This window comes from Dama dama, chromosome 28, assembly GCF_033118175.1.
Source record: "Dama dama isolate Ldn47 chromosome 28, ASM3311817v1, whole genome shotgun sequence".
Lineage (NCBI taxonomy): Eukaryota > Metazoa > Chordata > Mammalia > Artiodactyla > Cervidae > Dama > Dama dama.
In genome coordinates, this window is record NC_083708.1 from 29,392,982 (window position 1) to 29,409,166 (window position 16,185).

Sequence of the window (16,185 nt, forward strand, 5' to 3'; positions counted from 1 at the left end):
GTGGTTGTTCCTAAATTCTCAATATGCATTTAACCATATATTTTTCTAAGAAAGTATAAAGTAATTGGGTATTTATATCATGTTTTGAAAAGCAATATGAAAAAAAGAAAAGAAAAGCAGTATGGAGTTTAACATACCTTGACCAGTTACGGCTTGTCTAAATACTCTATAGTTCTGTCTTGTTACAGTTATCTAGAATTTTGGTTTAATATTTTTAATCACCTGGTTTACAGAATTTAAATTGGTATTTATTATTTTACACCACTTGTTGAGGCTTGTAGTCCATTCTTTCTGATAGGCTCCTTTTTTTCCCCTACTGAAAGATGTTTTTAAGTTTCTAACTATAGGTCTTAAGGTGATGGAAGTAAACTGTTTAATTGTTCTTAAGGCTTTGAGGGAGGCAAACTGATCTTTCTGTGTCTGAAAATAGCTATTGTCCTTCCAGTCCACACAAACCACCCCCACCTCCTGTTCAGAGCTTTTGAGATCTCATATTGTCTCTCCTCTAAATGGTAGTTTATTTGGGTGTAAAACTTTGATCTACCATCCTTTCTTAGTGCTATTTGAGGTTTTACTCCATTGTCTTCTGGAGTAAGTAGCAGCTGATATCTGTTAGTATAACCACTTTTATAGGTCATATCTTTTCTCTCATCGCTTTGAATTTTTCTTTGGATATTTGCTACTTCTGTGTGATTTAAGTTTGTCCTGCTTGGTACTTTAAAACATTTTTTTTTTAATTTTATATTGGGATATAGTTAACTCCTGCTTAGTACTTTGAATGTTTTTTTGATCAATAAACTAGACTGATACCTTTTTTTTGATCTAGAAAACTCTTATTATTTTTCAAATATTTCTTCTGTTCTCTTGGACTCTTCATTAGATGTATTTGAAAGCTTTTAGTATGTTCTGTCTTATCTGTTTCCTCAAACGTTTCTTATCTAGCTACCTTTCAGTTCAATAATTCTTTGTGGCTGAGATTTTTTCCATTTGCTTTTTAATGGTTTTTAAAAAATACTCACAAGACTTTTTATAGTTTTTTTTTTTAATATCCACCTATTTTTATTTCATTTCTGCTTTTTTGTTTCAGTTCTAATAGAAGAGTAAAAAATTTTGAGAATCATAAAGTTAGTCATTACTTTTGAATTATTTCAGCTGGAATGGATTAATTTAATGAATGTTGATTCTGCTGGCACTTGGCTTTAGATGTCTTTTGAAGTTTGATTACAAGTTCATTTTAAAATTAGTTTTTTTTTTCCTTCACTACTTTCTTCCCTCCCCCATTTTTCCTAGTTTCTTTTCTATATTCATTCTTCTCTGTCCAGCAGTTTTATGGTTTTTTCCTTACCCCCCATGTTTTAAATAAATATTGTATTGGCATCTTGAGACTCCTGTCAGTGATGATGAGGGTATTGCATGTACTGTTAAAAGTTAGGTGAATTGATTATCTGTACATTTCTAGAAATGAGGCTTTTTCTGTATCCTGTCTCCCTAGTGTTATGGCTTGTCAAAAGTCCCAATTTTTGTCAGTTATATTTAAGTATTTTGTTTATATAGATTTTATATTTTAATTTTGGCTAAACATATGCAATTTTTAGTAGTATTGCTCCATCATGAGTCTTAAGCAGTGAGCCTTCCATTGGTCATACATCTCATATGTAACCCTGAGTCTTTTATATCCTATTTGAACCAAATTTAGTTTCCATTGCCTGTATTTACCTCAAAACTAGTCCTACTTCTTTGTCCTTCTTTATCCAAGAGATATTTATTTTGTGTTTGAACATGGTTATATCTTTCACCATTGCTTTGTGATCACCACTGATGGATATCTGTCAACATGTACTGATTGTTTCTTTTTTAATCAGAAAATTTCTGGATTTCAAATCTCTTACCAGTTTCAAAACATACTTCTGAAACTTCCTTGGGCAACAAAAGGGCACACATTTCCATGCTCTGTTTCATTGTACATATAAACATTTGATTTTGACCTATTTTAATATCCAGCTTTTTTGTTTTTCCAAGCAAGGAGGAATAGGATGGGTAGAAGATTTTCTCTTACTTTGATACTTCAGATGAAGTTCTCATATCCCCTCCAGTGTTTCCAGATTTCTAGCTGTGACTTTCCTGTTTACTGTATGACTTCTGAATGTTTTGAGTTGTTTTCCTTTTCCTTTTCTTTTTTTCTGGAGAATGCTACTGGCCTTTTAGAAGTATTCTGAGGAAAAAAATGTCATTCTTCAAAAGTAAAACTAATAACCAGTGAAAATAAAGTGCCTGGCATGCTTTAGAAAGTCAAAAGACAAATACTCCTTAATGAACAGGATGTATAGAAATAGTGGAGAGCTGGGGCTTGGGGAATTTAGGCACAGCAGAATTTTAATAGGAAATGTGGAATGAGATTAAGACCTGGTTGAGAGAATTTTGGTGTAATGAAAATGCTGATATGTACAGTTAATATTTGATTCATTTAGTGAAGGAAAATTATTAGATAGTAGAAAACAGAATAGCAGCTCACTGTTAAGGAAGCCATGTTGCTTATCTTATTTTTAAACAGTTAAATACTTTGCAGACAGTGTGTTCTCTGTAATTTTAATTGTTGGTAGTATTAAACTGAGGTTTTTTTTTTTTCCAGTTTTGAGAATAATAAAGACATTTGTACCTTTCTTTTTATCTCTTTCAGTATGGCTTGGGAAGAGAATTTGTTAGATGATTTACTAAATTTTGCTGCCACTCCCAAAGGACTACTGCTTCTTCAAAGAACAGGTGCCATCAACGAATGTGTGACATTTATGTTCAACCAATATGCGAAAAAATTACAGGTGCGAATTATCACCTGCCACAGGCAAAAGGAACTTTTGTTTCTGTAAAAGCCATTAAGAACGTCATTCTGGTTTCTTTGTGTGAAGAGATTATTAACTTCAATTAAAAACTCATATAGCTTTATAATATTTAACTTGATATTTTTTCAAGAAAGCAATAGAGTTGATATTGGTATCTATGACTGTTCTACAGGATGAAACAACTGAATGAAATTGAAAAACTCATTCATCCAGATGTTTTATAAATATATCAGACATCTGGCTATATTAAAACTCAATGGAATTTCATTTTTGGGTCTAAATGTGTCAATGATAGTTTAGTGTTCACATTTTGAAAGAAATAAATATATTTGTAGAGGGCTTTTATTATTGCTACTGTTTAAATTTAAAATCTAGGCCTTTCTCACAGAGATCATTGAAGTATGTTCATTTTTTTGCTATTACAGTAAATATCCCTAGACTTCAGAGGATCATAGGTATACTTTTTGTTGTTGCTGTTGTTTTTGTTTGCTTTGTTTTTTTTTTTTAATTGGAGTATAGTTGCTTTACAAAGTTGTGTCGATTTCCACTGTACAGGGAAGTGAATCAGCATAGGTATGCTTTTAAAAGTGTTTCCTTTTATCTCTGGGAGTTGCTGTTTCTTGATCTTCTTGTAGCCTAGCAGAAAGGGCTGGGGCCTCTTGGGGATCTTTTATTTATTTATTTTATAGAAGAGTACTAATCCCTTTCATGATCACTCTCTGCCTTCACAAATAGCCTCCCAAAGGCCCCACTTGCTACCATCACGTCTGGGGCTTAGGATTTCAACATAGGAATTTTGGCAGGACACAGACATTCATACTATAGCAAATGTAGAAGTTTTCAGGCTTTTAAGTTTATATAAATTGTGTTTTGATCTGTTGGTGAGTTTGAATTTCTCCTTGTATACTAGTTAACCATTTGAGTTTTCATTTTTCTTCCATTTCTGAAAATATTCAAGCAGTTCAAAGACATTTTTCTTTCTCATTTGGATGCTTGAGACCATTCAGACACAACTTATTACTATTGTGATAATGCACCTAGGATTAGATGTTATTTTTTTTTATATTCATAAAATTTAAAGCAATCTGGTCTTCCTTTGTATTGTGCTTTTAGTTGTAATAGAAGACGTTCCCTGGACCTCAGTAAATTACAACCATATAATTTAGTACAATACTTTAATATTGATTATTCAAGACGTTTTTTGAAAATTTAGATTCTGAGTTATCTTGTAAGAAAGCAGCTAGACTTTCTTTAATTTTGCTGAAGATAATGTTGAGAGTCAAGCTGGTGTAAATGATCTGCCTGTGTTCACACATGTAGTTATTGATGGCAGTAATTCTAGAACTGAGATTCTGGTCTTAGATTTTAACAGTGTCCATGAAATCTAAGTCTTGTTTAGTGAAGCCCCTGTAACTTCTTGGAAAGTTTTCTTTGCTTCTTCTTTTTTAGTATTTAGTCTTGATTGGGAAACCCCTATAGCTACTACTATCTGAATCAGTAGGGTCATTTGGGATGATTGATGAGTAAGGTGTTTTTCTTCCTGTCATGGAAAAAGGCATGTGGGAAAAGATAAACACTTACTTTGCTGTACTTATATGTTATCTAATTGTTGAATTAATGGATGGTAAATTAAGGAACATGGAGAATGAGATTTGGAAGGCAAATTTATAGAGATGTGAGCAGCAAAAAAATTGAAGAAATAAGCCTAATTTTTTTCCCACAGTCTTTTAATTCCCACCCCATTTTTGCCCTTAAAACAGAGTGCATAGTTTATATTTTAAATATTTGATGAAAACATATGCTTATCCTTTTAATAAAATGTTGAAAAATACAAATTCTAAATGGTTAGCTCTATTTAAAAGTCAAACACTTTGGCTAAGATCAGGCTGACCTATGAAGTCTGAGGAAGGAGGAACATTTTGTAGTGTCTTTGTTATTTCCTTATTGTGATTTTTGCTAAGAGATACTTCTGAACTTTACCATGAATATATGTATAATATTCCCTGTGAAGTAGCAATTATTTCAGGTTTTCTACAGTGTATATTAAATGAGGATTATGTGTGCATGCATGTTTGTATAACTTCCTCCTTTGGGGAAAAAATATCACATTTTCTCTAAAATGATTTTTAAGAAGGTACCATTGTTCTTTTTAAAGCTGTTTATTTGAAAGCCCAGTGTAAAAACTGGCAGTCAATACAGATTAATCAATAATAATTTATTATTGAAGAATGAATTAAAGAATAAAATAGTAAGATAATAGAAATTAGAGTTAGAAGGAATATCTTTTCATTTAGTCCAAAGTCCCTTATTTTATATATAAACAGACTTAGAGACATAGTGACTTGTTTAAGGTCATAAAGCTTCTTAGTTTTAGGGCTGGTACCAGAGCCTAGTTCTGATATAAGATTGTCAAAAATATTCATTAGTATTAACTCACTGATTGTAATAGTTTTTTTCTGCTCTTGTTATCTTTACTTGAAAGACTGTCTCGCGTTTTAATAAAGAAATCAGTAACTCTGCATATAAAATGTAAATAAAATATTAGCATGCTATGTTTTCCTGCTTCTCATGGTTTCTTATTTACATTAGATCAGCAGGCATAAAAAGTTTGGCTATGGAGTTTTGGTTACACAAGTGGCATCAACAGCAGCAGGTGCAGTAGCCCTACAAAATTCAGGTAAGTTCTTTAGAAATATAATTTAAATAAAATGAGCTAGTTGATACAAAATTCAGCTGCCATGATCAAGTATCAGCTATTTCACTCTGAAGTTCTTCTTCCCAAGTTAGGCCATAGGTAAAAGAGTGCTAATGGGATTTCCTTCTTTTCTCTTCCATGAAATCCCACTAGGAATTTTTTTTCTGTAAAATATATACATTTTTTTTCTTTGCTCAGAACAATGGTACATAATGACCTAAACTAAGATATACCTGATGGCTTTAAGAACCCTTCATTTTATAAATCAAAAGTGTATCATCTTTTCTTGGCATAGTTACATCTGATATGTTTTAATGTTCAGTTTCAGTGATTTATATATGAATCAAGATTTACAGTCATAATAGTTGTCACACATGCATATCATTTTCTTAGTCCCTTTTCTCGAAAGATTCTCACCCACTTAATTTTCACCACTGTTTCTGGAGTTTATAGTCGGCATGTATTATCTAATATAGATTGGATTTTTAAGATGTTCAAACATTGAAGATTTAATGTATTGTAAAGTTACCTGAACCCTGCACCAGAGACCAGATGTAATCTCTGATAGAGATGCTGTGATTATATTTAAAACTTAGAAGTGAAGAATCATAACCTCAGTGGTTACTACTGAGTCTCTCCTCAAATGAAAATATTTTTCTATGGTGTATTTAAATCTTAAGTATTTTTCGGCTGAACTTATTTGGACTGCTTATATTATGAAACATGTTTCTTGCCAGAAGCTGTCCTAAGCGAACCACTTACTGCTTTACTTAGAATAAAATCCAAATTATTTATAGTACTCAGGGGCACATTAAAGGAAACATTTGAAGACTAGATTCAATCCCAGATATCCCTGTTGGTCGAGTCATTAAGCTTCTAAACCTTATAGCATCCAGCTTTCTTTGAAAGGATTAAATGCAGTTTTTCATAGGACAAAGGAAGGAAGACTGACACTGCCTGAGTTCCTATGATGTCTTAGGTACTGCATTAAGAACTCTATGTACATCATTCCATTTATACTTTACGGCAACCTCCAAATGTAGCACTTACTCAGTTTTCACACTGGGAACTGATGCTGTTAGAATTCAAAAGATTCAAGGATATATAACTTAATAAGCTGGCAGATTAGTAATTTGAACCCTGATAGTCTTGATTTCCGGAGAAGGCAATGGCAACTCACTCCAGTACTCTTGCCTGGAAAATCCCATGGACGGAGGGGTCTGGTAGGCTGCAGTCCATGGGGTCGTGAAGAGTCGGACACAACTGAGTGACTTCACTTTCATTTTTCACTTTCATGCATTGGAGAAGGAAATGGCAACCCATTCCAGTGTTCTTGCCTGGAGAATCCCAGGGACGGGGGAGCCTGGTTGGCTGCCATCTGTGGGGTCGCACAGAGTCGGACATGACTGAAGTGACTTAGCAGTAGCAGCAGCAGTCTTGATTTCAAAGCCTATATATTTTGTTATACTAGAAACCCATTCTGTTCTAATGTGTTCCTGCTAAATTACTGATTTTATGATTAGGTGTTCTGTTTTACACTTTTCCATATGCTTTGATTCCTCATAAAGGAATTTGATAATCAAACTCAATAGTCACTTTCATTTAGATATGTAGTATCTGACTCAGGGAAATTTGAAGACTCTATAGAACCAAAAATTGTATGAAATAGAGAACTGTTCTAAGCATATGGAAATACAAAAGGATAGTTACATTAGAGAAAGAGAACACACGTACACTCTTTGGTTGCTTACGGTGCCTCCTGATACCTCCTTCCTTATGTACATACACTGTGACTTTCAGGGTGCATTTCACTGTTAGCTCATTTGCAGAGTAACATGTAAACTTTTTTGTTTCTTTTTTTTCAGGAAAACATGCTGAGAGAGATTATTGAGTAAAGGATTAAAAACTGGGACTCAAAATTCAGTCCCCTAGGGGAATAGTTTTGAGAGTTTAGTCATTACATAGTTTCATAATAATGAGAGTTTAGTCATTACATAATTTAGTCATTACATAGTTTTATCATAAGCATATATTAACAATATCAGCTCTAATTTCTACCAAGGTTAGAGATTATTTCTTATACAGGATTCAAGTATGTCTTTTGTCATTGTGGAACAGTCTCATCAGAAGGATAATTATATCTTTCCACCAAAATCCAAAGAAGAAATATACTATAAATATGATGTAAAATTCTTCTTAGGGTTTATTAATGCCATTATAACTGAATTATGGGCCAATCTGGAATGTGGAAGAGATGATGTTAGAGTAACCCATCCCAGATATACTCCAGTGGACCCTATTGACCAAAGCTGTCAAAAGGTAAGAAATGATTTTTCTAATAATGTATAGATTTTAAGTATCTCTCAAATTACTTCATCCAGACTTTAATCTATATTCAGTTACAACCAGCAACCTTTCCTAAGTTTGTCCTTTCCCTCCTTTCTTTGATTTCTAACTTTGTGTTTTAAAAATAAACTTAGAAATACCAGTGTTCCTTGGGAATTGTCTTGCAAGGACATTCTTTTTTATGATATACCTACTATATTTTATACTATAATTTTTCTCAATTAATAAACATCATAGACATCAGACAAAACAATAAATGTGGACTTAAAGGAGCTAGAAAAAGAAGAAACAAATCCAAATTTAATAGAAGGAAAGAAATAATAAAAATCAAAACAGGAATAGAGAGTAAAAGTGAAAGCAGAAAAAGAACAAACAAACTCAGATGTAATAGAAGGAAACAAATAATAAAAATTGAAACAGAAATAGAGACTGAAAAACCAGCAGAAAAGATCAGTAAAACTAAGAGCTGATTTTTTGAAAAGATAAACAAAATTAGTAAACCTTTAGCTAGACTTCTCAAAAAAAAAAGAGGACCCAAATAGATTGGAAATGAAAAAGAAGTTACAACCAGTATCACAGAAATCATGATATACTATGGACAATTATATGCCAGTTAAGTGCACAACTTAGAAAAAATTGTATATTTCTAGGATTTTACCCATCTTTTAATATTGAATCAGGAATACAAAATATGAACAGTCAGATGACCAGTAGTGAAATTGAGTCAGTAATTTTTAAAAGACTCCCAACAGACAAAAATCCAGGATCAGATGGCTTCACAGGTGAATTATATCAGATATTTAAACAGTTAATGCTTCTCCTTCTCAAACTATTGCAAGTTTGAGATGAAGGAATATTTCAGAATTCAGTCTGTGAGGCCCATATCACCCTGATCCAGAAACAAAAGACTATGAAAAAAAAAAAAAATACAGGCCAGTATCACTGAAGGTAGTTGCAAAAATCCTCAATAAAATGCTAGCAAATCAAATTCAACCATACATTAATAGGGTCATAGACCATGATGAAGTGGATTTATCCCAGGGTTTCAAGGATGGTTCAGTATCTGCAAATTAGTTGGTGTGATATTCTACGTTAATAATTGAAGGATAAAAATCATATCATCTCAGTAGATACAGAAAGAGCTTTTGACAAAACTCAACATTCATTTATGAAACTGAACATTCACCAGTGTATGAATGGATAAAGAAAATGTGGTATAGGTATAGAATGAAATATTACTCAGCTATAGAATAAAATGAAATCTTGCCATTTGTGACATGAATGGACCCAGAAAGTATTATACTAAGCGAAAAAAGTCAGATGGAGAAAGACAAATACCATATGATTTCATTTATATGTGGATTCTATTTTTTGGGGGGATTTAATTTTATTGTCATTTAAATTTTAGGAAACAATTACGTAGCTTCCATATATAAAGAGGTTCATTTAAAAGTTTTAGTCCAGTTTCTCCTTCCTTCTCTGTATAGCTTTGCTTTTGCTGTATGCTAGACAATAGCCCTACATAGCTATGTAAATTTGAATTAAAACTAAAATTAAAAATTCAGTTGCAATTACATTAATCATATCTTAAGTGCTTATCTGTAGTCACATGTAGCTAGTGACTATCATATTATACAGTTTAGAACATAAAATTTCCATCACCACAGAAAATTTTATTGACCAGTCAGGACCGTGGAGCTAGGGTGATACTGTTAAATAGAGTCTGAAGGTTATTTATTTGGTAGTGAGTAATCTTAGCCTGGAAATAAGAAAATGCAATTAGTTCTGCTATCAATTTTTTGATTATATGTTTTTGACCAGGACAACTTCACTTCTCTGGTCCTCAAGTTTTCTCATCTATTAAATGAGAAATTGAATTAAACTATTCTTTGAATTATCTCAGTGTTTTGATTTTTGTGAAAATTCTTTTTTTTTTCCTTTCCTTTTTAAAAATTTATTGATTTTTAAATTGAAGGATAACTGTTTTACAGAATTGTGCTTGTTTCTGCCAAACATCAGCATGCATCAGCCATAGGTATACATACGTCCCTTCCCTTTGAACCTCCCCCCACTTCACTCCCCATCCCACCCCTTTAGGTTGTCACAGAGCCCTGGTTTGAGTTCCCTGAGTCATACAGAAAATTCCCATTGGCTGTCTATTTTACATATATTAATGTCAGTTTCCATGTTACTCTCTCCATGGATCCCACCCTCTCCTTACTCACTGCCCCCCACCCTCATGCCCATAAGTCTGTTTTCTGTGTCTGTGACTCCATTGTTGCTCTGCAAATAATTGCATCAGTACCATATTTCTATATTCCATATATATATTAGTATATGATATTTGTTTTTCTCTTTCTGACTTACTTAGGTTCATCCACTTCATTTGAACTGACTCAAATAGATTCCTTTTTATGGCTGAATAATATTCCATTGCATATATGTACCACAGCTTCTTCACTGATTGATTTGTCAGTGGACATCTAGGTTGCTTCCATATACTAGCTATTGTAAATAGTGCCACAGTGAACCTTGGGGTACATGTGTCTTTTTCAATTTTGGTTTCCTCAGGGTATATGCTTAGTAGTGGGATTGCTGGGTCCTGTAGTGGCTTTATTCCTAGTTTTTTTAAGGAGTCTCCATACTGTCTTCCATAGTGGCTATATCAATTTACATTCCCACCAATAGTGAAGACTGTTCCCTTTTCTCCACACCCTCTCCAGCATTTATTGTTTGTAAACTTTTTGACGATGGCCATTCTGACCAGTATGAGATGATATATCATCATAGTTTTGATTTGCATTTCTCTAATAATGAGCAAAGCTTCTAAAGTAACATAGTCAATGGGAGGGCTTTGGGAGCTCCTTAGTAGGATAAGAAAAGTTTGTATATGTGGCAGTCACTTGAAGGAGACTGCAGACAGATCTGATTGACTGCAGTGATGACTTCAGGCTGAGGAAACTTAATGGCAATTGAGGCTTTTGAGGCTGAAGAGAAGAAAAATGTCAATAAAGTGCCTTGAAAGTCATGCTAAGGGCTTTAGATCTGATGTTTAGTAATGGGCAACCACTGCATACTGCATCCAAAGAATGAACTGTGCCTGAGAAAAATATTCAGATTCTTGTCAGTGAGAGAAGAGCAGGAGCTTAAAGTTTTCATGGAGAGATTAACTTGGTAAAATTCCATGAAAAAAATGAGCTGATTTTGATAGGAAAAGCCATAGCTTTTTCTAATTAACTGTAATTATTAATAGATTACTTTAATTTCCAGTGAATGTATCAACAGTTAAAGGCTGAAGATAGCCTTGTGACCTGAGTGCTGTAATATATAGAATTTGTTATCTTGCTCCAGAGCCCTGAAGTATTATCTTTTCTTATACATCAGATATAACAATGTGAAGAATGAGAAAAATGTATCATTTCATTTTTGTCAGAACCAAACTGTCAGAGATATGTGATATTTTAAAACATTTTCCAACTCTTCAGTTACATTTTCTTATAGTTTTTATGCATTGTCAGTACATAGATTATTGTTGTTAACTATTTTGTACTTATCATAGAAGCATATATTTCAGTTATATGGGTTGATTAGGCTTATTTTAAAAACTCCCATTTGCATTAATGACTCTAAGTGGATGTGATTGAGAAAAAAAATGAACCATTTGAACAGTGTTTTTTCTTCCCACCTAGTCTTTTCTAGCACTGGTGAACCTGTTATCTTATCCTGCTGTTTTTGAGCTGGTTGGCAATCAAAGTCTTCCTAATAAAGCAGAATATTCTCTTCGTGAAGTCCCAACAAGTGTTATTGTAAGTCATTTTCTTTTAATCTTTCACTGTTATAGTGCTACTTTTTAAGAAGTGTAGTAAAAATGCAATTTAACAGGAAAAAAAAAAGTACAATAAATCACATTTAAAGACCTATTTGATTTATTTACCTATAGAATGTTAGCTTCCAAATTATTTGTAAATGGAATCTTTGATCCTGGCTGGCTTAAAATGGTGGCACCTATTGAAATAACAAGGTTAACATGAGTTTGAGTAAGCTCCGGGAGTTGGTGATAGACAGGGAAGCCTGGCGTGCTGCAGTCCATGGGATCTCAAAGAGTTGGAAATGACTGAGTTACTGAACTGAAAGGTTTCCCAAATAGGGAAGAGATCCAGCATATATAAAAGTTGGTGTATTAATTATTTTTAGGTGACTTATGTTATTAGTCACACAATTATTGCTCCTTCATTGACTAAGATAATTAGGAATAAATTGTATCTAAAGAGTCCAATAAGTTTCCTGCTTATATTTTAAATGATCTGTGTATTACTGCCCCATGAGGGCAGTATATGCATATTTATTTAATTTGAAACTTATTTTATATTCATATTTCAAAATTAACTTATTTTAATCATTCAAGTGTATTTAGTTCCTCATCTTTTGTTAAGTTTATGAATTAAGCACCCATTTGTATTTAATTTAAATACAAATTAAATATGTGTATATATGCATTATTAAGGAATCATTTAATTCTGAAATCTCAATCATTGATTTTATCTTCTGGTCACTTTGTACTGTGTGTTGTTTTCCTTATATCATTTTGAGATTTTGAATTCTTCTAATTCTTGGTGACCCTAAACATTTTATTTTTAAGAATTGCTCTACTTTGGAAATTTTTTGATAATTTGTATGAATGAAATACAAATAAAATATTTTTCTCTTTAAACTTTCATATTCTTGAAGTGTTCCAATTTTAGCTTATACTTACTTGTATCTTGGCACTTCTTAAGTAGTTTTATAATTAACCATTTATCTGCCTGTCTTCCCTACTACACTGTGAGGACCTGAAAGCAAGTAGAATATCTTGGTCATATTTACATCTAGTAATAACTGGATAGTAGATATCCAGTGAATGGTTTTTGAATGTATTTCTAATATTATTGCCTTTGTTGAAATCTGTTATGGAACACAAGTATTATATTAATACACAAGTATTATATTAATACAAGTAATATATTAATATATAAGTATTATATTAATACACAAGTATTATATTAATACAGATGTGCTGTTATTTAATCTAGAGCAATGACTTGGGTGTTTATTCTCAAGTTTTTGTGGATGTGCTACAGTGCATAGTCAAAAACACCTGTCCTCTTAAGTAAAGGATTTGTCTTTAATGTAGTCTTAAAATGCTTAACTGCATGTAGTTTTGATAACCCATCTTCTTAATGTCACTACATTTTAACCCTGTAAATGAATCACTGCTTCCAGTCATCATTTAAACAAGTGTAAACTCTTCTTATTAAAAAAACAAACAAAAAAACTCCCTTGATCTATGTTGTCTTTTAGCTATCACCCTATAGTTTTCTTTTTTTTTCTTTGCCAAAAAGTATCTTGAAAAAATTGCCTATATTTGAATTCTCAACTTCTTTCTCTTGTATCAACTCTAGAAGTCCCTGTAATCTGGAGTCTTGCCTAACCAACTACTGAAATTGTTCTGCCAAAAGTCACTGATAAATATGTAATTCCCTAATCCAACGGAACCTTCCCCTGTATTTAACTTAGTTTACCACCTTGTGGCATTTAGTGGAGTTGGTTCATTCCTCCTCATTGTCGCTCTCTTCTGTGGCTATGGCACTACTTCTGGTTCTCTTACAGCTTCTGTGGCCTCTTCTGTGGACTTCTCTTCTGCGGTCTTATGTCCTTTAGGTTCAGTCAGTTCAGTCACTCAGTTGTGTCTCACTCTTTGTGATCCCATAGACCACAGCACATCCGGCTTCCCTGTCCATCACCGACTCCTGGAGCTTGTTCAAACTCTTGTCCATCAAGTCGCTGATGCCATCTAACTATCTCATCTTCTGTCATCCCCTTCTCCTCCTGACTTCAATCCTTCCCAGAATCAGGGTCTTTTCCAGTGAGTCATCTCTTTGCATCAGGTGGCCAAAGTATTGGGAGTTTCAGCTTTAACATCAGTACTTCCATTGAATATTCAGGACTGATTTCCTTTAGTATTGACTGGTTTGATCTCTTACAGTCCAAGGGACTCTCGAGAGTCTTCTCCAATACCACAGCTCAGCACCTTTAGATTCATTTCATCCAGTTCTGTGGCTTCAGTTGTACATTGACAACTCTCTAAACTGTGTCGCTTACTTGACTGATACCCATATTTCTACCAGATAATGGACATTAGGAAAACTCATAGAAATCTTAGATATAACCATGTCCACAACTGAATATTATGGTTTTTCTCTGTCTTAAATCAATTCCATTTCTTATTTTTCTATCTCAGCATATGGCATTATCATTCCCATAGTTGAATGAGCTACAAACTGGGAAGTCATTTTTGACTCCTCTTTATGGTAACTTTTCACTATTTATAAATTTTTCTCTCCTTCATGACTTGATCATATTTGCTTTATCTATTTGTATTAAGATTACCTTAGTTTAGACCTTAGTTTCTTGTCTAAATTACTCCAGTGATATGTTAACTGTTTTTTCTCCCAGTCTTAGCTTGTAAGTTAACCTCACAATGATTCTTTGAAAGTGAAAGCCAGATGCAGTCATTCCGTTTATTTCCTTATTCCCTTTGTCTCCATACACAGTCCATGCTCCTTCACATTATCTATTATCTAGTGTAGTCTGTATAGAAGTTTCCTTTGTTGTGTCCAAGATGTCTTTGTTTTTTTTCAGTTTCTCAAGTCATGATCCAAACAAGGTCCACATGTTGCATTCAGTCATTATTACGTCCTTTTCAGTCTTTTTCTAAAACATTTTCCCCTTTTTGTTTCCATGCAGTTAACTTATTGGAGAAACTAGGCTACTTTTGCTATGAGTTATACTGATTGTTTCATTAAGAGATGTGAAATGGTGATATTAGTCTGTCGTTCTTTTTTATATTTAACTGAAATTATTTAATAAAGGGAATCCTTAAATACAGTTCTTTCAGAAATAGCAAAATAAATGCTTGATATTTTAATTTTCAGAGTAATGAATTTGTGTTCTAGTAACCTGTAAAAGGGAGGTTTTATGTTGGTTATTATCATTATGAACTTCTGGATTTTACACATATATTTCAACTCAGTGCAGTCATTATTGCTTTTGATGGTCAAAATATTCTTTGTCTATTGACTCCTTTTGTTATTTGGTATTTTTCTTTATTGATTTATTCGATAGGATATTCCAGGCTCATTGTATACATTTTTTGGTTTAGGCTTTCTCCTCTTCTGTTTTAAATATCCCTTTGTCTTTTTCTTACAAGAACACTAGTCATTAGATTTAGGGCCTGCTTGCCTAATCCAAGATGATCTTATTTCAATTCTTAGTGACATCTGCAAAGACCCTTTTTCTCAATAGGGTAATAATCATAGATTTTTGGGATTAGAACATAGACATGCTTTTTCAGGGATAGTTACCATTCAACTCACCACACCGTCAGAATGGCATTTTCATCTACCTCTTGTCTATAGACTGAATGTTTGTATACTCCCAAATTCATTTATTGAAACTTCATTCCCTGTGTGATGATATCTGGAGGTGGGGTCTTTAAGGGGTGAAGTGAAGTGAAGTAAAAGTCGCTTAGTCATGTCCGACTCTTTGTGACCTCATGGTCTATACAGTACATGGAATTCTCCAGGCCAGAATACTGGAGTGGGTAGCCATTCCCTTCTCCAGGGGATCTTCCCAACCCAGGGATTCTACCCTGGTCTCCCACATTGTAGGGGATTCCTTACCAGATGAGCCACAGGGGAAGCCCTTTAAGGGGTGAATAGTGTCTTTAAAAAAAAAAAAAAAAAAGACCCTTGCCCCTTCTGCCATCTGAGGACACAGCAAAAACTGTCTGTCTGTGAGCTAGAAAGTAGATCCTCATCAGACACAAAATCTGGCAACTTGATCTTGTACTTCTCAGCCTCCAGAAATGTGAGAAATAAACTTATGTTGTTTCTAAACCACCCAGTCTATGGAATTTTATTATAGTGTCCAGAATGGACTAAGACTTTCCCTTCTTTGAAAAAGTACAAGGAAGGACTTTTAATGGACTGAATTTTGCTTATAGATGTTCATGGACTAACTAGTCGCAAGCCACTCCTCATAATGCAATATGGGAATATTGGCATTATGGTTGATCTATTCTTTACCCTTTACTTGGCCCTTCCTTAAGTGAAAGGCATCAAATAGCACAAACACAAGCTTTGGGACATTTGTAAACACAATAGGCCCTCAAACATATATTGATTTATAAAGCATGAATATTCTTTGTTTTTCCAGTCTTGGTTCCATTCTGGCTTACTTGGTCATTTAACGTATTCTCAAGCTAGACAA

General features: G+C 33.4%; 1 protein-coding gene across 7 annotated transcripts in view; it reads left to right on the top strand.

Annotated features, from left to right (window-relative positions):
* The window catches only part of TBC1D32 (TBC1 domain family member 32), a 179,508-nt gene that overhangs the window by 63,534 nt on the left and 99,789 nt on the right, over nt 1-16,185 (top strand). For all 7 annotated transcript variants that reach the window (XM_061131943.1, XM_061131944.1, XM_061131950.1 and 4 more), the window contains 4 exons: nt 2,678-2,816; nt 5,427-5,514; nt 7,733-7,851; nt 11,568-11,684. In XM_061131943.1, coding sequence (XP_060987926.1) covers nt 2,678-2,816; nt 5,427-5,514; nt 7,733-7,851; nt 11,568-11,684 — 463 coding nt within the window. The remainder of the gene's footprint in view (nt 1-2,677; nt 2,817-5,426; nt 5,515-7,732; nt 7,852-11,567; nt 11,685-16,185) is intronic.